The 21,024-nt window shown below is 46.6% G+C and overlaps 1 protein-coding gene across 7 annotated transcripts in view; it reads left to right on the plus strand.

Moving 5' to 3' along the window:
- Nucleotides 1-909: 909 nt before the first annotated feature.
- Nucleotides 910-21,024, plus strand: part of ZBTB40 (zinc finger and BTB domain containing 40) — a 71,779-nt gene continuing 51,664 nt past the window's right edge. For 4 of the 7 annotated variants that reach the window (XM_043531645.1, XM_037881044.2, XM_043531646.1 and 1 more), the window contains exons 1-3: nucleotides 910-1,066; nucleotides 12,400-13,206; nucleotides 13,867-14,000. In XM_043531645.1, the coding sequence (XP_043387580.1) occupies nucleotides 12,462-13,206; nucleotides 13,867-14,000 (879 nt within the window). In that variant the 5' untranslated portion in view covers nucleotides 910-1,066; nucleotides 12,400-12,461. The remainder of the gene's footprint in view (nucleotides 1,067-12,399; nucleotides 13,207-13,866; nucleotides 14,001-21,024) is intronic. The other 3 variants (XM_037881041.2, XM_037881042.2, XM_037881043.2) reach the window with 1 other exon arrangement.

Genomic DNA, 21,024 nt, shown 5'->3' on the forward strand with positions numbered 1-21,024 from the left:
CCAGCAAAGCACTATAAAAGGCATCTCAGGCTGGAGAGCTGACAGGACACAGCTGTTTTGTACCCTGGGGAGTGTCACAACCCTACCTACTTTTTTTTTATTCTATAAACATCAAGGTCTAATCTTCATCTGCAACAAAAACTAATTTCTAGAAAGTTAAAGGGAAGTGATGAAAACATCAAGGTCTTTGTCACGCCTATTACTCCTAGCAGACAACAGTAAGCTTTAGTTTTATTTTGGAAGTGTAGATTTAGTGCTGGTGAAAAATATTAACCTATTTGACTTTCCATGGGCTTAATTTGGCCCTTGAGCATATGACTTAATTTACAGTTTTTAAATCTGACTGTTATATGCAATGTTGTAGCTGTGTTGTTCCCAGGACATTAGAGAGACAAACTCCTTTATCCCAGACGGCCTGTCACCAATGTGTGAACACCATCCCAAACCACTTCCACTTGGGCTAACCTAGTAACAGCAGGAGGCTGTCAGTCCATGGGGAGGTGGACTAACCCCTGGGGAAAATCTGACCCACACTTTGCCAGTGGGTTACACACATGTTGCTGGACCACAGCTCCAGCCTAAGCCATAGGCCTGGGCCCCACGCCCCAGCTCCCGGAGTCAGGCGATCACACAAGAGTCCCAGCGCTCATTCAGTGGACAGGAAGGGTCCAGTCCTCCCGACTGCAGGAACCCGCTGAAAACGCGAACCAAGCAACACAGCTGCGAGCCAGGCCCGAGCCTGCAGCCGCCCAGACCCCGCGCCCCGGGCTAGCAGCCCCGCCCCGCCCAGTCCCCGGGAACAGGCCACCCCACCTGCCCAGGCCCGACCCCGCGTCACGTGATATGGGCGCCTACTGGACATGCATCACGTGACCGGCCCAGCCGCTTCCGCGGTGGTACCCGCCAGGCCCGCTCTCGCCACGTGACATAGGCGGCCGTGCGGGGCGGGGGGGGCTAAGCTGTGGCTTCAAGATGGCGGCGCGCAGGCCGGGGCCCGGCACCGCCGGGGGGAGCCTGTTGTTGAAGCTTTATTGTTCCTGCTGCTGCCGCGCCGCTCCCAATAAAGGTAACCATGGAAACGGCCGGGCCGGGCCGTAACAGCCACAGGCGCCGGCCCGGCTGTCCCGGAGCCGGGCGGGGCCTCAGGGGAACGGGGGATTCCCGCCGCCTTTCTCCCCGGCCGCGGCCTGAGGCCTCCACCCCACGGGCCGAGGGAGCCCCCCCACGCCCCTGCTCTCTGCGCCTCTGGCCGCTGTGGGGGCGGGGTTGTCCCTTATCGCCCGCCCCCCCCCGCGTGCCGGCTGAGGAGCGCCCCGGCGGGCGTGGGCCCCTCTGCCAGGCGGCGTCCTGCTGCAGGGACAGCGAGCCGGGCCTTGCCTTGCAGGGGCCGCAGTGCCGGGGGCCTCTTTCCCCGCTCCTCCCCGGCCCCGCAGCGGCGTCCCCGGGGCCAGGCCGTGGCCCTCCGCCCTGAGGCGGGGCGCGCCGGAGGCTCGGCTTCCAGCCCAGGCGCCGTTCCATGCCCGGAGGCGCTTTTGCGCCGCCCCGGTGCGCTCTGGGCCTTGGTGCGGGTCCGGACCGTTCAGGTCTCTGGGGGACTCTGTTGAGAAGGTCCCTCGCGGTTTTTCACATTTTAACTGCGAAAAGTTGGATGGACATAATGAGCAAGGATCAGATTTTGTCATGGTTGTTTCTAGTAAAAGTCAGGGACAGATCCCGGACGCCGTGACCTGTCTGTGACTTTTGCTGCTGCGGCTCCCTGGTTCCCCCACCACCGTGGTGGCTGGGAGCTGTGGGGTTCCCGCTCTGCCCATGGCAGCTGGAGCTGTAGGGTGACCATATTTCCCCAAGAGAAAATGGGACACCCCAACCGCTCCCCCTTTTCGAGCCTGTCACTGTCCCTGGAACCGTGAGGAGGGCCCCCTCAGGAATCTGTCACCTGTCCCAGGAACTTTGCAGGGGCCCCCTGTCGCTGCTTGTCACTCCCTGCCGGGGCCCCACTGGCTGTCAGCCCCAGAGTCCTGCAATCCCTGGGGCTGGAGCAGAGAATGTCAGGGAGGTCTCTGGGAGTCAGGGATTCAGTGACTTCCATGATCTCTGTGACATAAACGTAGCCTTAATAATTAGGGACATTCCCAGATCTCTTAGTCTGGGCCCGCAGCCCTGTCTGCTCTTCTAAAATGTTGAAAACCAGATTGTCGTGTTTGTCTCATCTGACAACATGAACTGGCTTAAAAATTGCTGCACTGGTTGCTGGGCTTATAAAAATATTTTAAAACTACTTAGTGGGATAGGAATTAAAATCCCAGTTGCTGTATGTGTGGAGTTCTTCCAAGGATTTCACAATTGTGCTCCAATTCGTAGAATGCTGTTAGGGTTCAGAATTATGCTGTACACTTTATTATGATGATCTCCTCATTCTTAAACATATATAAGGCACGCTTAAGAAAGCTGAAAAGCCTGTCCTACGCAGTCAGGTGTGCCCAACTAATGAGTGTTACTCAGATTCTTTCTTTGCAAGGTGGGGAGAGAGGTCACTTTATTTAGATTGTTAAATACAATGTTTATTTAAGCAAATAAATTAGAATGTAAATTTATGAAGAAAAAAACTAAATATCTTCTTTAGTTACTTTTCAAGTATAATTTAATTCATGATAGAGGACCTACTTATACTTGCATTAGGATGATGTATTTTATTTTAAAAATGTTATAGATATTTTCTCCTTTCTTTAAGCATTTCCTTCATAGATTCCCACCCTTGGGTTGTATATATCCCTCCCCATATAAGCTTGTGATCTGGAAAGCAACTGCATTTATGCCTTCATATCTCTGATGTTACAAAAATAAAAAATGAGGGTTTATAAAGAGCCATGGTCCTTAACCATCTCCCAGTTCTTTTTGCGTACCATAAAATCAGAACCCTTGCTAATCCCAATAATCTCTGCTTTATTAGCCATCTTTAGTGCTGTTTTAGCTAGTGGGAGGAAGGAATGGGCTTATGTTTAAGGCACTAGACTGGGATGCCACAGGCTTCATGTGTGACTTTGGGGATGTCACATGGGGCAGATTTTGTGGAAAAAAAGAAAAAAGTTCAGCATCCAAAAGCTTCCATTGGACACTCAAGTAAATGGCCAGATTTTCAGAAAGAGTTAATTTCCCATTTCGGCACTGTTCTCAAAGGGAGCTGATGAATACGAAGTATTTTTGGAAATTTGGCCCTTAATTGCTCTGTGCTTCAGCTTCCTATTTGTAAAATGGAAATAGTAGTATTTCCAACTACAGAGGGGAATTGTGAGGATACAGTCATTAATGACTGTGATGGTGGCCTTATCAGTACATAAAGAGAGAGATTTTAGGGTATAAAATCTTAGAAGATGTCTCCATGGCCAATGCTGAGAAGACAATCAGCTGTGAATCCTCTGAGGCCAAGATGCTTCTCTTGGGGATAAGTACTCCTGGGGGAATTCTGCTCCAAAAAATTAAAAATTCTGCAACAAAAAATTAAAAATTCTGCTCACAATATTTCAAAATTCTGCATATTTTATTTGTCAAAATAACACAATATAGTCACACCACTTTCAATTATTTTTGGTCATTTATTTCAAAATACCTGTCAGCAAGTATGTCTGTAACGATACAGACAACAACAAAGATTCAGGAAATGTTTTCTGACAAATAGATTCCTTACTAGACATATTAATACAGAACTCTCAGTAATAATTCATTTAAACTACAATACAGAATCGTATTTCCCGCACTCCTCAGAAGCAGTGTAAAGGCTTGGGGGAGTCAGGGGAATAGAGGAGCTGAGGGAAATGGAAGTAAATTGCTGGGAAGGAGCCTGAATGTGAACTTGGAGGGTTGCTGGGTATGGGTGGGAAAAGTATGGAACAGGTTTTTTGGGGGGTGGGGAGGGATTGTTAGGGAGTTCTGCCATGCAGACCCTGGGTGATCCCTAGCTTCTCTCATTCGTCAAGAACATCTGCCCCCTGTCCAAATGTGTCCCTGCACCCCCTGTCCATATGTGTCCCTCCACCCCCACTCAGACACCCACTTCCCCATCCCCATGTGGTCCTGCACCCCTCCCCCTGACCCTATGTGGCTCTATACCCCTTCCCCCCATCACCATGTGTCTCTGTGCCCCCACCCAGACACTCCCCTGTCCCTATGTGTCCCTGTACCCCTCCTCCTGTTCCCATGTATCTCTGTGCCTCCACTCAGCCACCCCCATCCCTACATAGCTCTGCACCTCCCTCCCCACTGTGGACCTGTGCCTTCACTCCCATTCAGCTCCTGCCCCAGTCTTTCTTCCCCCACTAGCCCTTATGAGCCCCTGTCTGATCCCTCTCTCCCCCGCCCACCCAGCACCCTAAGCTGTCTGTCTCCCCATAGCCCCTGTTTCCTGACGTGGCCTGACAGGCGCTGCAAAGAAGGCAGGTTCTTTCTCTTCCCTAGCTGGCCTGGAGCTGCTGCTTTGTTCTATCACCACGGCGCCCTCCGGTGGGCAAAAGGCAGAACTGCAGCAACATTTTGGGAGAAGCTTTTTTCTGCGCAATAAATTAAAAATATGCATGTCTCATTAATTATGCACACGCACAGTAGCACAGAATTCCCCCAGGAGTAGATAAGGGAGTCTCACGTACTGATCCATCTGGTCCTGCCCCACTTCTCTTCTATTAGCTGGACATGCTGGTTGTTGTGAAGTTGCTTATGAGAGCAGAGCAGCTGGTATTGCTTTTATAGAGCAGTACTGAGGGATTTGTTTTGGAATAGGATAATTCTATGGACTTTACAAACAAATTTGAGGAAAATAGGCACCATTTTGGGCTGACCATTCTTACACCGTGTCCTTCCAAAAGGTTTTCCTTTAGAAGACTTTCAGTGAGGATCATTGTGGACTGCTTCATGCCCTGTCTGATATCCGTCTCTGTCAAAGCTAATTCCCCACTCTGGCACTTGGAGTACAGAAGGTGGGGGCCTGCAAGGATTCTAAAAATTAATACTGGCCACTCCAGGCTTGTATTAAACTCCCAAGGTTACAGCTTTTCTCTGACCTTGGATTGGTAGATGCTGCCACCACCCAAGTGCAGAACCCCTTTGAGAACCAAGGAAGGCGCACTCGATAATTCCTTCCCGTGGGGTACCCTAAAGCCCTTTCACACATACACCCCCCTCCAGGAAAGAGCTGAGAAAGAAAGAAAGAAAAAAGGAAATCAGCTGTTGACACCAGCTAATTAAACAATGTGTACACAAACCTCTTAAGACACAAAAATCCAATTCTGTTCTTAAAAAAGGTAAATTTTATTAATAAGAAAGAAAATACATCTGGAAACTTAGGCTACTGCTAGATTTTAAAAGAGCAACTACAAGAATTAAGCACCAAGAATCGCTTTCTTGAGGTCCAGCTTAAAGGTTATAAGCAAAACAAAAACACTTGGGGTTAGCACAGATTGTCCACAAGCCATAATGAAATAAAAAGGATAAACCGAATTGCATCTTCCTAGATGTTTCCTGACCTACTTACATATCTGGGGTTTTAAATGAGTAGTTTCTAGGTATGATACTGATGATTTTTTCATACCTGGCCCAAGCTTCTTATAGCATAGCTGTTGCCTTGTCTTTCTCTCCCTGGGAGAACAACAACAGACGGAAAAAAGGGGAGTCTTTTTTCAATTTTAAAAAGTTCTAGTCTTCCCATTGGCTCTTTTGGCCAGGTGCCCACTCACTTCCTTTTACCTATCCATAGCAGTGAGACTTTTTAACCCTTTATAGGTAGAGCAATTAGAGAACAGCTACTAAGAGGGATTTTATAGCTACTGGCTGGCTGGGTGTCCATAAAAGGGAGCTACTCCCACCCCCTTTCATTCATCACAGTCTCACTGGAAGAGTATGTTCTGTGCTTTATTGAAAGCAGACTGGCACAAAGGAGCTGGTCAAAACAGTGTAAACACCACAGTGAATTACAGTGTGGAATCTATATGTATGACGTAAACATGAACAGAAATTGAAATCTGCAACTGGCATCCTGTATGTATTGCAGGTGTTACTGAAAACCTGTATAATCTCAGTATTTCTCTCAGCATTTTTGGGCACAATGAGGCATGATAGGAACAGAGTTTCAAAGCAGACTTTCTTTCAGAGTAGCAGTTAGTCTGTATCCGCAAAAAGAAAAGGAGTACTTGAGGCACCTTAAAGACTAACAAATTTATTTGAACATAAGCTTTCGTGAGCTACAGCTCCGATGAACTGAGCTGTAGCTCACGAAACTTATGCTCAAATAAATTTGTTAGTCTCTAAGGTGCCTCAAGTACTCCTTTTCTGTTCTCCTTTGTTTTTTGTTTTTTAGATTTCAACAGGACTTCCATGATTGTAATTTTATACTTTCATTAGGGCTACAGTGTTCCAAGTAGGATAGATGGCAACCCTTGCTTCAAAGGATAATGGAAAACTCACTGTGAAGAGCTGGGACATACCAATTTGTTTTTCAATCTATTTTATTTCCATTCAAAGCATCAGTGCAGACAGATAGCCTAGGAAAACAAGCAATGCTTTGGCTGTATTCTGCCACGTTTAGAGATTGAGGAAGACTGAATATAGTCAAAGTGTTGCTTGTTTTCCTCTATCTGTCTGCACTGATGCTTTGAACTGAAATAAAAATAGATTGAAAAACAAATTGGTATGCGTTGGCTCATCATACTGAGTTTTGCATTATCCTCTGGGAGCATTGCCTGCTCCTGCACTTTGGATCATCCAAGAGGAAGGTAATGACCCCTCAGTTTCTTTCAACTCTTCAAAAGACTTTCACTTTTGGTGGGAGAGGAAAGAAAATCCATTCATGTATGTGATGTTCTGGCTTTCCAATAACCCTTTTTCTAAGGTCATCATCTTGATAACAAGAAGACAGGAAACTGGTAACATGCACACAAAAAAGTATTTAAATTCTGAGTTAAGACAGTCACTCTGTCCTTAACTCTCACATTTACACAGCACTTGATATGGAGCCTCGCTCACTTTTCAGAGACTGCTGCAATGGCCAAGGGACAGCACAGTGAAAGAAAGTGACGGAACGAACATCGGCTTTCTGTTCACTTGTGTTTATTGGTTTAGATGAGAACCTTTAAAAACAGGATTTGAGCAGGTGCAACATGGGCATTGACAAGGCAAGCTCACCTCTCACTGAGAGCAGTCATCTTAGGAGAGAGAAGATTGGCCCCAATGACCAATTCAGGGCTTAGCTACTGTAAGCAGAGTGCAAACAAGGGGGCCCAACTAGTGACGACAGTGATAGGATATTTCATGATGCGGGCTTTAGACTCATCAGCTGTCAGACCGAAGTGACTTTTATTTATAGCTGGCAGGCTGAATTATTCTCTTTGCTGATCAGTACACCTTCATTTTATATACTTTGCATGCTTTGTAATTTCCTATAAGCTTGAATATAAAATATTTTCCCCTAATGTTCTTACACTCAGAGTGTTTAACAGCATTCCCTTGTTTAGCCCCTTATTAGGCAATATTATCTTCTTTTGCACATTGCTTTTATCACCTGTGTCTGCATTGTCCAGGTCTGGCAATAGCATTTGTTAGCAAAGTTCTGTCAGCGGGGGGAGCCCACTACTGTGAATCTGTAGATTGTTTAAAAAGTAGTGCTGAGTTATTGTTTATTAATTTCTTGGTAATGCATTGGTGGTTGATTTTCATTTTTTAAAGGGTAGACAAATAAAGACACTTGAAATCCTGAAGAAGAGCTTCTCTGTCATGTTATACATTTTAAAGTTAGTCACTTTGGTTCTAATAATCTTTAAACACAATGTTTAAAGCAGGTTTTGGTATTTTTATCGGTATCAGCAGAGGTGTTGGTCAGAACTTTATATATGTTAGTTATGGCAGTGCCAAGGATATGAGATCTTCATGAGTGCAATGGCACTGGCCCTCTGACAGTCCCTGATGTTAACAGCTTTCTAATGGCATGAGAGCACTAGGTACTCCTGAGGGAATTCTGTGCCAAAAAATTAAAAATTCTGTGCACAATATTTTAAAATTATGCAAAATTCTGCAGATTTTATTTGTCAGTAAATAAACATGGAGGCTCCAGCAGTGGGGAGCACAGGCCATTGGCTGCATGGAGGTGGGAGATCACCCTGCAGTTCCCCCTCTCCACTCCAGAAGGATGGGGACTTGGCAATGAGGCCGTACCTGACCCTGACACAGCACAAGGTCCTGCCCGTTCACGCCAGGTGTACCAGGTATGGGCAGGCAGGCTTAGCCCAGCAGGATCCACATGTAGAGGGGCGTAGTGGGGGGGATCCAGGTGTAGGGTGAGAGGGTTCTGTGTGGAGAAATCCGGGTGTGGAAGGCTTGGCGACAGGTCCAGGGGGGATCTGGATGCACGGGGCTTGGTGAGAGGTTCCAGATGCAGGGGCAATGGGACTCTGCGGGGGGGTCCAGGTGAAGGTGGTTGGGGCTCAGCAGGAGGGGTCAAGGTTTGGGGGGCTCTAGGTGTAGGGGTTCAGTGGAGGGAGGGGGTCCAGGTACTGGGGGAATGGGGCTTGGTGGGGTAGGGAAGTTCTATATGCTTGTGTTATACAGAATGTCAGACTAGATGATTGCATTTGTCCCTTTTGGCCTTGGAATCTGTGAAAATGGTCCTCAGTTCCCCTCCAAGGCAGCAAGCTCCCTGCATGAGAAGGCATGAAATGGCCTGCTTTTCCTCATATGGTTCTTCCTCTCTTGATCCATGAAGAAAGATTATAAATGGGGGGCTAACTCAGCTCAGCAAGTGTCTTGGCCTTCTCTCCAGGAGACCCCCTCGCACAGCCCCTTCTTTTGTTTAGATTGCAATGAAGTAGCATTGAAAATGAACAGAGGCAGCTTTCTGATCAGAAGAGGAACAATGTTCAGATGGCTCCCATGCCCCAGAGGAACCAACAACTGCACAGCTAAGCTGTGCTGTACAGAGGGTTTGAAATCCCTAAAGAAGTGAGCTCTCAAATCCTTGAGCTTGGCTCAGAAGTGGCCTCAGCGATTCAGGCTGAAAAAGCAATAAAATTGCCTTTTCCTTTCAAGCAGGGATGACAAGAGGCACAAAGAGAACATGCTGTCAGTGCTTAGTAGATAAATAACAAGTAATAATGATGACCTGAAAATATTCCCTGTACAGCCCAGGCAGTAAGCCAGTTTTCCCAAAAGTCATCCATAAAGTGTCTGGAAGCTGAAGCCAGACAAATTCAAATTAGAATGAAGACACACATTTTAACAGTGAGTGTCATTAACCATTGGAACAAACTACCTAAGGAAGAGGTAGATTCTCCATCTTTTGATGTCCTTAAGTCAAGACTAGACACCTTTCTGGAAGATATGCTTTATCCAAACATAAGTTATTGGGCTCAATCCAGAGGTAGCTGAGTGAAATTTAATGGCCTGTGATATACAGGAGGTCAGACTAGATGATATAATGGTCCCCTTTGGCCTTAAACATTATGAATAAAAGATATGTAGTCTGCCCAGGGAGCTTATGCATCTTGGACAACAGTCCTGAGGTTGAACATAGCAGTCACCTTTAGTGTAAAGAAAATGTCCATTCTCTTTGGGATCACAGTGGCTCTTTAGGATTCTGCAAGTGGATGACTGCAAAAGGGGCTATGACTTAGTGGCTCAGAAGCACTGGCAGCCAGGGTCTATGACCCTCTGCTTCAATGTTGTCTGTCTTGGAGAAGGGGCAGGGGCCTCTGAGGCTGGTCTTGGATTTCTTGTATAATGTCTTGACCCTGCAACCTTATCTTCACTACTCCTGACCATTAGCATGGTGGGAAGGAGACTCTGGCTTCAGCCTTGGCACTGTGACGTTTAAGCAAACAGGTGGAGGAGACTGACACTTTGGAAAAGATTTGAGGGTGGGGCTGAGTAGAGAACTCTTCTTCCAGGACATAGGTGCTCCCTATTCTCCTCTCACAGGGAATATCCCTTCTTTTATTCCACACCAATCATGATCAAATACCATTTCAGATACTAGAGATCCTTCAGCTCTAGGCAAGCAGCAGGTGGGGTAATGCTGCTGATACATTGAATCTGGGAAGGAAAATGCACCTCCTTCTCCTCTCACATACGCCAGTGTAATTCCACTGGTGTGAGTTGTTACTCCTGATTTACAGTGTTGTGGAAGGATAATTGAGCACATATGTTTAGTAAACCTGCGCCTAGGTAGCCGATCTGGCACTTCTCACGCAATGGAGAAGAGTTACAGACAACCAGTGGTAATAGTGACACACAGAAGCCATGTCTACCTTTGATCCAGGGAACCAGAAGGTTGAGCTGTTCGGTGTTCAGATTTATACATATTCATGGAAAGGAGCCTCTATGCTGTACTCTAGGCATTCCTTGACGCATTTTGAAAATGCATTTATTTCCCTGGCCGTCCTGCATCTTGTGTAGCTCCAAAGCTTGTCTCTCTCACCAACCGAAGTTGGTCCAATAAAAGATATTACCTCCCCTACCCTGTCTCTCTACTATCCTGGGAGCAACACAGCCCCAACAGAACTGCAGACGACTCTGTCAGTGAGTCATGCTGAACCCTAGAATGTCTGAGTCAGTGTGAAGCGATGGAAACCACTACAAGCATGGTTGAGAGCTCTCCAATCATCACTACGATTCGGCGTCTGTTCTCATATGTACTGGTATACTGAGGCACATGACATTATGAATCGCACCCATTTGACAGAATGGACGTTCATCACCAGGCAACTGAAGACATCGGTGTGGGGTCCACAATGGGAGTTAGGTGCCTAGAAAATCACAGGAACAACACTGCAATCCACAAAGCCTGAGTTCTCACTACAAAGAATGGGGAGAGCTGGGTGCTTAATAATGTGATCCACAAAAGCCAGCACACTAGGCAGGGAGCCATGTAAGCTAGCCAGTGGAAGATGATGAGCAGAGGAGTGTGTCCTAAGCCCTTCCCCAAGTCTGGGCTACAGAGATGTGCCTATTTCTGAGAGCAATATACAAGTGGGAGCTCCTCTGCTGGAGTCAGGTGGCTTAGGCACCTAATGGGTTTCTTGTGAGAATGAGTTAGGTGCCTGAGTTGCTCCACAGAAAACAGGGTGGGAGTGTAGGTGCTGCCCACCATATAACTTTTAGCCTAGTGGTTAGAACACTTACCTGAGATGTGGGAGATCCATGCTCAATTTCCCCTCTGCCAGAGGAGAAGAAAGGATTTGAATAGGGGACTTCCACCTCTCAGGAGTGTGTGTTAACCACTGAGATATAGGATATTCTGATATGGGGCTCCCTTGGTGCCTCCTGTTGAAGCTGCTCCACTGTGTATCAATAATTAAAGAATCATTGGGCCAAAAAGTAAGAGAGATATTGACTTTATAGTCAAATGGTAGGGCACTCACCTTGGAGGTGGGAGATCCAGGGTCTAGTCCCTCTGCTTCAATGATGTTTTAATTATTTATCCAAAATGGAATGCTTCTCTTCCCCAGTATGTGGATCGTTCTGGGGTTTAGGCAGGAAATAGGTATCTGGATGCCTACAATGAGGCAGTAGTGCACATACTCACAGGCAGAAACATAGGCATCTGGGGAACTTTTACAGTGGAAATTTAGAAGCTGAGACAGTTTAGGTGCCTACAGTTGTTCAGTGGGAGTTTTGTGGACCACAGTGGAGCCTAAAATTGAGATTTGGGTGCTAAAGTACCTTTGTGAATCTGGACCATAGTTTATATCTTTACAGTGTCAAAGATGCTGCACAACAGGCCTCCCACTTGCATTTCTTATCAAGGAGGCAGTAGCTAACACTAGACTCCTCACACCTTAATAATTCTGTGACTTCTGAGCCCCTTTACACTGTTGGTAAGTATTTCATAGGTGTGCTTTTCAGGAGTGAAATTCACCTGTGTGGAGTGGCCCAGCAAAAGTCATGGATGCCTTCAGGCTTGCTTGAGCTCCCAAGACAAGATTTAATGGGATTCGGGTGGTGCATAGGTTTTGTGTGGGCGCTCTGCATGTGGCAAACTTCACCCTATGAGAAGATCCCTGCAAGATGTCGTGTGTAATGTTCAGATGGTGGGCATAACCAAGTACAATCAAAACCAGTTTTCACTAGAACTCTCTTCTCTGCACTTGTGCTATTTCTCTGCCAAATTTAAACTCTGAGCAGTTATGAGTTAAAAGCAGATTTAAAAAAGAAGTCACAAGACTGTTTTTATGATGGGGAAAAATGTGATTTTGTTTGTATTATCTGTTCATTCTCCCCATTCTTAAATATACCTTAATTATGGTGGCCATTCCTTAGAAAATTAATGAAAATTTTAAACAAAAACAGGAAGTTTTTTTAGCTGTTTCTTTCCACCTTGCTATTGGCTGAGTAAAGTGCTAACAAGGTATTTTGTTTTATCTGTAGCTGGTTCGCATTAAAGCAGTGTGGCATCTGAAGGAGGAAGAGGCCAGTAGACCACTGGAGCAATGGAGCTTCCCAATTACAGCAGGCAGTTTCTACAGCAGCTTTACACGCTCTGCAAAGAGCAGCAGTTCTGTGACTGCACCATCTTCATTGGGACTGTGCACTTCAGAGCACACAAGCTTGTGCTGGCTGCTGCCAGTCTGCTCTTTAAGTCCTTGCTGGATAGCACAGACACCATCTCCATTGATGCTTCTGTGGTGGCTCCTGATGAGTTTGCTCTTCTGCTAGAAATGGTGTATACCGGCAAGCTACCACTTGGCAAACATAACTTTACCAAAGTTATCTCTGTGGCTGACAGTCTGCAGATGTTTGATGTGGCTGTTAGTTGCAAAAACCTTCTCAGTGACCTCATCAACTGCTCCACTCAGAATCAGGTAGTGAGGGACAGCTCCATTCAGACAGTAGATTCATCCAGAAATAATATTGATGCTAATGAGCTACCCCAGACTGAAAACCCTCCTGCTGAAGATGCTACAGATGCTCAGCTTCCTGAAAAGGCTTCAACTTCTGTTGGCTCTGAAGAACCTGAAATGGAGACAGTCACCTCCACCACAGCGCAAGAAATTACTGTGACTCACGCCTTGGGCCATGAGGGGATTCTGGAGGAGGAAACCCCAATGGATTCAAAATCCCGCAACGAGGATTCAAATGCCCATGCTGACCACCATTCCCCTTCCAGGCAGGACAGCTGTGAGGAAGGGGAGGCTACTGAGCCCGTGAAGAAGAAAGGAAAAATTGGTGATCCAGGTGAGCAGTTGGGACTCCAGTCACAACCCTGTCTTTCAGCAATTTGCAACTGAGCTGCTTAATTGGTTCCTTGTGTCCGGGTAGGTGAGTGGGGTTAGTTTGGCATGTGTTCCCCTGCTAATGCCTAACTCTGAAACAAGGGTCCCCTTCTAAGAATTCAGTGGATGCCCTCTTCTCCTTTGAACCCAAACAGATCCCTTCTTGCCTTGGGCGTTACAAAGTCTGCTTCCTGATGTACTGTTATTTCACCTGAGCTGCTGTGAGCAAAGCCTGTTCTGCCTATATGTGGACTTCTGCATCTGACATACAGTAGAATCCATTTTTGGTGCAGAGGAAGGGAGGTGGGTAAGGCAATCTGCAGAGCAATAGGTGACCACATAAATCTGCGAATAATACTTTTAGCCTTTAAACGTCTGTTCACCCTGGGAGGAAATAAAGGTTGCATTTTAAGTAAATGCTTCTAACTAGTGTTAAACACTTTCTCCCCTGCAGGCTGGATGGCCTGTAAAAGGAATCTGTGAGTCAGTTTTTCCGTATTATATCAGAGGTGATATAAACCCTGTGTAAAGTGCTAGTTATAAACTGATGACTGTCCATCGTCTTATTCTTTCCATGAATCCTTTCAATAAATGAGTAACTCGGCTCACTTCTTACATGCAGAAGCAGAGAGCAAAACCTGTAAACTGGATTTCCTGCTTCAGTATGAAGGTGTTTTCTCAGAGGCCCTTTCTGATACCAAGACCGTGCTGAAGAGACTGGATGAGTGCAGGGGAATTGAAGGGTCTCAGAGAGAGGTAGGTGGTTTGCCGGACAAGCAAGAGGCTTTTCCTCTTCCCTCACCCTTTTAATGGTCTCTGTGTAGGAAATCCCTTCCTGAAGTTTGCCAGAAATTCTAGCAAGTCAGGTGTATGTGTCTGTGTTCCTGAAAATTTTTGACCGCTGGTAGGCATCAGCCATAAGCTTTTGATTCCAAGATCCTCTCTCAGTAAAGTATGCTTGTTCTTCAGATGAACAACACAAAGCAACAGATCTACAAAACCAAACAGCAGGGAGATTGGAGTGGGCCTTTTGGAAACAGACTCTTGTGTCATGTTGCTTGAAGGACAACGCCCTTGAGAGAACGATGCCTGTGAGAGAAGCATGTGTGAAAGCAAGCTTCCTGGGGCATGTAATCCAGAGATTTAAATTTATACAGCTCCCTGAAGGCACTTTCGTTTGTACTCTAGTCAGGGGTGAAAGTAAGTCCAGTGACTTACCGGTACTCTGGGGCCAGCTCTGGCCCCTGGAAGGGGCGGCGTTGAGGGGGTCAGAGCCAGCCCCAGCCCACCCTGTAAGGTAAGTGCCCCCCCCCCCCCACCAGGGTAGTAGCAGCAGCCCGGGGCTCCGGGGGCTATTTAAAGGGCCCGGGGCTCCCCTCTTCTACCGTCCTGGCCCCTTAAATAGCCGCCGGAGCCCTCGGGAAGCGGCGGGGCTTCAGCGGCTATTTAAAGGATCGGGACGGTAGAAGCAGGGGAGCCGCGGGCCCTTTAAATAGCCCACGGAGCCCTGGGGTAGGGGGGGCTCCAGGGGCTATTTAAAGGGTCGGGGCTCCAGCTGCCTCTGCCACCCCGGTCCTTTAAATAGCCACTGGAACCCTGGAGTAGGGGCGGTGGGGCTCTAGCAGCTATTTAAAGGGCCCGGGCGGTAGAAGCAGGGGAACCCCAGGCCCTTTAAATAGCTGCTGGAGCCCTGCAGCTGCTACCCCAGGGCTCCAGCAGCGGGGCTCTGGAGGCAATTTAAAGGGCCTGGGGCTCCAGCCACTACTGGGAGCCCCAGGCCCTTTAAATTGCCCCCGGGGAAGCCGGACTTCCCCAGTACGGTGCACCGGCTCTTACCGGTACGCCATACCGGGGCGTACCGGCTTACTTTCACCTCTGACTCTAGTCCTCACTATTACTGGCTGCTTGCCTCCTATTTGTGGTGTTCTCTTCAGGAACAGTATCAGTTTATTATTGTAAAGGACTGATATATGAGATGGCAAAATTAAACTTGGTATGATGGTGTATACAGACTCCTCACTTACCAAGAAAGAGTTCATGAGAGCCTGTGGGCCCAGTCATCCTCACCCCTTTATACATGTGCAAGGTGTCAAGCCTGGAGGGAGGAGATAAAAGAGGAAAAGTCCAGCTCAGTGGTGGGTGATTGGGAGAGGGAGTAGACCACTGGACAGGACTGGCAAGTCCCTGCAGAAAAACTAGGACAGGACATTGGTAAATACTACTTTAAACTGGGGAAAATAAAATTGTTGTTTCAGTATACTAATGAAAATTACTGAAAAATGTTTAGGATTTTGATAATAGTTTTGCAATAATGTGGGGTGTTTAATTTTATAAATAAAATAAAAAAGAGCCTTAACCTAAAGCTGTATGCTATTGCCTTGGCTACTTGAAACAGAAACAAAAACTTTTTAATCTAAGAATTCCTCTTCTTTGTTTAGCAATGAATATTACATGTTTGTTTAGCAAACAAAGAAGGGGAATTCCCAGATTTAGAAGTTTCAGTTTCTGTTTGAAGTAAACTGCCAAACTGTCTAGTCAAGGACTCCATGTCTTAATCTGGCTGGCTGGAGTTCAACTGCTCCCATTGGACTCAGTGAGTACGGTGACTCAAGTCAAAATATTTCAGCATGAGCAAAGATGGAAACCACTTCATAGAATCATACAATATTAGCGTTGGAAGGGATCTCAGGAGGTCATCTAGTCCAACCCCCTGCTCAAAGCAGGACCAATCCCCAACTAAATCATCCCAGCCAGGGCTTTGTCAAGCCTGACCTTAAAAACCTCCAAGGAAGGAGATTCCACCACCTCCCTACGTAACGCATTCCAGTGCTTCATCACCCTCCTCGTAAAAAAGTTTTTCCTAATATCCAACCTAAACCTCCCCCACTGCAACTTGAGACCATTACTCCTCGTTCTGTCATCTGCTACCATTGAGAACAGTCTAGATCCGTCCTCTTTGGAACCCCCTTTCAGGTAGTTGAAAGCAGCTATCAAATCCCCCCTCATTCTTCTCTTCCGCAGACTAAACAATCCCAGTTCCCTCAGCCTCTCCTCAGAAGTCATGTGTTCCAGTCCCCTAATCATTTTTGTTGTCCTCCGCTGGATGCTTTCCAATTTTTCCACATCCTTCTTGTAGTGTGGGGTCCAAAACTGGACACAGTACTCCAGATGAGGCCTCACCAATGTCGAATACAGGGGAACAATCACATCCCTCGATCTGCTGGCAGTGCCCCTACTTATACATCCCAAAATGCCATTGGCCTTCTTGGCAACAAGGGCAGACTGTTGACTCATATCCAACTTCTCGTCCACTGTAACCCCTAGGTCCTTTTCTGCAGAACTGCTGCCTGGCCATTCGTTCCCTAGTCTGTAGCTGTGCATGGGATTCTTCCATCCTAAGTGCAGGACTCTGCATTTGTCCTTGTTGAACCTCATCAGATTTCTTTTGTCCCAATCCTCTAATTTGTCTAGGGCCCTCTGTATCCTATCCCTACCCTCCAGCGTATCTACCTCTCCTCCCAATTTAGTGTCATCTGCAAACTTGCTGAGAGTGCAATCCACACCATCCTCCAGATCATTAATGAAGATATTGAACAAAACCGGCCTGAGGACCGACCCATGGAGCACTCCACTTGATACCGGCTGCCAACTAGACATGGAGCCATTGATCAGTACCCGTTGAGCCCGATGATCTAGCCAGCTTTCTATCCACCTTATAGTCCATTCATCCAGCCCATACTTCTTTAACTTGCTGGCAAGAATACTGTGGGAGACCGTGTCAAAAGCTTTGCTAAAGTCAAGGAACAACATGTCCACTGCTTTCCCCTCATCCACAGAGCCAGTTTTCTCGTCATAGAAGGCAATTAGATTAGTCAGGCATGACTTGCCCTTGGTGAATCCATGCTGACTGTTCCTGATCACTTTCCTCTCGTGTAAGTGCTTCAGAATTGATTCCTTGAGGATCTGCTCCATGATTTTTCCAGGGACTGAGGTGAGGCTGACTGGCCTGTAGTTCCCAGAATCCTCCTTCTTCCCTTTTTTAAAGATGGGCACTACATTAGCCTTTTTCCAGTCGTCCGGGACCTCCCCGATCGCCATGAGTTTTCAAAGATAATGGCCAATGGCTCTGCAATCACATCCGCCAACTCCTTTAGCAAGCTCGGATGCAGCGCATCCGGCCCCATGGACTTGTGCTCATCCAGTTTTTCTAAATAGTCCCGACCACTTCTTTCTCCACAGAGGGCTGGTCACCTCCTCCCCATGCTGTGCTGTCCAGTGCTTGACCCAATTCAGGATTATTCTGAGAAAGTTCACAAAGATAGCAAAGAGAATCTTTGGTGCAGAAATTGCAAAGAAAAAGTGAGTGTAAAGGCAGACTGTATGAGGAAACATTTTGCAAAATACAGTGGAAAGAACAAAGACACCAGAACTACTGACTTTGGCTAAACGTATGGGAGTTAGAATCAGACTCTGAGGATGAAAGTATTGATATTACTGCTTTGCTATTGCCAAGAATATTAAAAAAAAGCCAGGGCCAGGGCCATATCCAGGGCCATGTGCGGTTTGCTATCAGGAACCAGGAAAGCATTGAAGGACCTCCTGGCTGGTTGCTAGGACTGACTAGGGACCAAGCCTGGCGAGGGCTGCGGCAAGATAGTGTATCCAGGGGGGAAGCCCTGGGGATACAGCCCCATACCAGGGCTGGACTACTTAAACACCACAGCCCAGGGAGGGCTAGAGAGACATGCCCAACCAGAAGGGGGCACTCATGAGAGGTGGGTGCCAACCCCATTATGCCCCCTATGCCATGCCCAGCTGAGAGGGGGTGCGCCTGTGTGGAGCAGACTTTCATACTTCCCTGTGCTCAGTGAAGCCTCACAGTGGAACAGCTGCTCAGTTCTCTGCATCACGGATTTGTCCTGAGTCATGTTAGACTGTTATAGATGTGCATCACTCTGGCTGGTCGTTCCTGAGTACTTCTAACGAAGAAAGTTCCATTCTAAAAACAGTGGCTATTGGTGACTTTGCTCGATGCTCCTTTTGTGTGAAAGGATGTTTCATGTCCTGAACAGCGGCAGCCGAGCACCAGCCGTCATGTGAACTCAAAAAGCCACTGAACAAACTGTGAGGTCAGTTCTAAAACAACAATACTATTATTTTCAAATATGTATGTTTCTGTTTAATTTTTCTTTCCAATTCATTTCCTTACTGTGGGCCCAGATGTGTTTCCGATGGAGCAGTTGCTAAGACAGTCTGTCCTGTTGCATAAAGTGTCCTCTTTACATTTTCCCATGTATGAGAGTAGGAGTCTTAACTATTTTTTAACAAGGATTACTTTTTCTGCTGTGCATTCCACTGGCCTCAGTGACATTCTGCCTTTCAATATGTGGCCACAGACCCACCCACCCATCCCAAATTTCCTGAGATGCTCCAGACTGCAATATTGTTCTCTTTCACATCCTGCAGGGTTGCTCTGTGTAAACCTCCCTACTTCCCCCCACATATGATGGAATAAGGTATCACTATGACAGTATGACATGCTGTCCTGTGACAGTGTGACATAGCATCCTGTTATTAGGGCAGGTTTCCCCCTTTTTAAAACCCAAACCAACGTGTTTACTCATTGGAAAAATCTACATTACTGAGATACTAAGGAGAAGACCTTAACAGCTCAAAAGTCAGGATATTCAAATTCTTCTCCAAAGATCTCAGAGTGTTCTCAATCACAGGACTGTTGCCCTCAATGCCTCGAATTCTGGAGCTCTGTGAAAAGCAGTGCTTGTTACAGCTGCACAAGTGCTATCTGGTGGCACTGAACATTCAGCATCCCAAGTTAGAGGAAGGAAGTGAAGCTCCCATTTCTTCTCTGCAGGAGAGAGCCCAGGAACCTGCCTGTTGCACCCCCTTAGGCCATGTCTGAGCACCTTCTCTCATAAAGTTTCTTATACAGTTAGTTTCTATAGATTAGTTTGGTTTTCTAGATTCTTTCTGATTTTGGTCAGTTTTAGATTGTTTTACATACTCTGATGCCTTGCAGCTCGGCTCAGGGCCTGCACCGTGACTGGAGCAAAGTCTAATAAAGGCTTTAATGCATGTTCCTCCTGTCCTCCCTTGTGCCTGATGTGCTTGTTTGATGCCTCATCTGTCTGAAGGAGGCTCATTCATCAGTTCAGTGTTCTAAATGCTGGGCTTTCATTCCTCAGATCGGCTTAGGCTTGAAGCCTGCCTTATAGTGGAGGTATTTAAGGCAAAAGCACAGCCTTCGAAGAGCACTTGGGCCACCATTCTGTGATGGACCATGAACAGACATCCTTGGCACTTAGACCTGTCACTTCCCTGTGGACTAAATCACTGGCTCCACCTTCAGCTTCTGCACTGTCCTTGAAGAGAGGCCTTGTCAAGGTTCCTTCCCCACTCTAAACTCTAGGGTACAGATGTAGGGACCTGCATGAAAGACCCCCTAAGCTTATTCTTACCAGCTTAGGTTAAAAACTTCTCCAAGGTATAAACTTTGCCTTGTCCTTGAACGGTATGTTGCCACCACCAAGCGTTTTAAACAAAGAACAGGGAAAGAGCCCACTTGGAGACGTCTTCCCCCAAAATATCCCCCCAAGCCCTATACCCCTTTCCTGGGGAAGGCTTGATAAGCATCCTCACCAATTTGTACAGGTGAACACAGACCCAAACCGTTGCATTTTTGGAATAATGAAAAATCAATCAGGTTCTTAAAAGAAGAATTTTAATTAAAGAAAAGGTAAAAGAATCACCTCTGTAAAATCAGGATGGTAAATATTTTACAGGGTAATCAGATTCAAAACATAGAGAATCCCTCTAGGCAAAACCTTAAGTTACAAAAAGACACAAAAACTGGAATCTACATTCCACCCAGCACAGCTTATTTTACCAGCCATTAAACAAAAGGAAATCTAACGCATTTCTGGCTAGATTATTTACTAGCTTAACAGGAGTTGTAAGGCTGCATTCCTGATCTGTTCCCGGCAAAAGCATCACACAGACAGACAAACCCTTTGTCCCCCCGTCCCCGCCTCCAGATTTGAAAGTATCTTGTCCCCTCATTGGTCATTTTGGGTCAGGTGCCAGCAAGGTTATTTTAGCTTCTTAACCCTTTACAGGTGAAAGGGTTTTGCCTCTGGCCAGGAGGGATTTTATAGCACTGTATACAGAAAGGTGGTTACCCTTCCCTTTATATTTATGACAGGCCTAATTACCAGGTTTTCTAAATCTTGGGCCCTTACTAGTGCTGAATCAATGAAGAAGCCAAAAGCATTCATGTTGGTGCCTCAGCCCAGGACCTCAGTTCTTACATGAATGTCTGGTACCTTAGTGCCAAAACCTTCAAACTGGGCCTCCGGTTAGTGCAGAATAGCCCAAAAATATCCGAGGAAAGGATTACAAGCAAGGTACTGGATCGCAAAGAAAGAAGTGGATCTGAGAAGTCAAAGCAGGTTCATTAATTCCTTCATCCTCACCTGTCCTGAGGAGACTGGAACATGGCTCTTGAGCTCAAGGATGCTTACATGCATGGAGCCATCACAGGAAGCCGATCTTCTGTGGGGAAGAGGCAGGGTCAGGGCAGAGTGTTGACTTTTAGTCTATCATAGAATATCAGGGTTGGAAGGGACCTCAGGAGGTCATCTAGTCCAACCCCCTGCTCAAAGCAGGACCAATCCCCAACTAAATCATCCCAGCCAGGGCTTTGTCAAGCCTGATCTTAAAAACTTCAAAGGAAGGAGATTCCACCACTTCCCTAGGTAATACA

Source organism: Chelonia mydas, chromosome 18 (genome assembly GCF_015237465.2).
Source record: "Chelonia mydas isolate rCheMyd1 chromosome 18, rCheMyd1.pri.v2, whole genome shotgun sequence".
Lineage (NCBI taxonomy): Eukaryota > Metazoa > Chordata > Testudines > Cheloniidae > Chelonia > Chelonia mydas.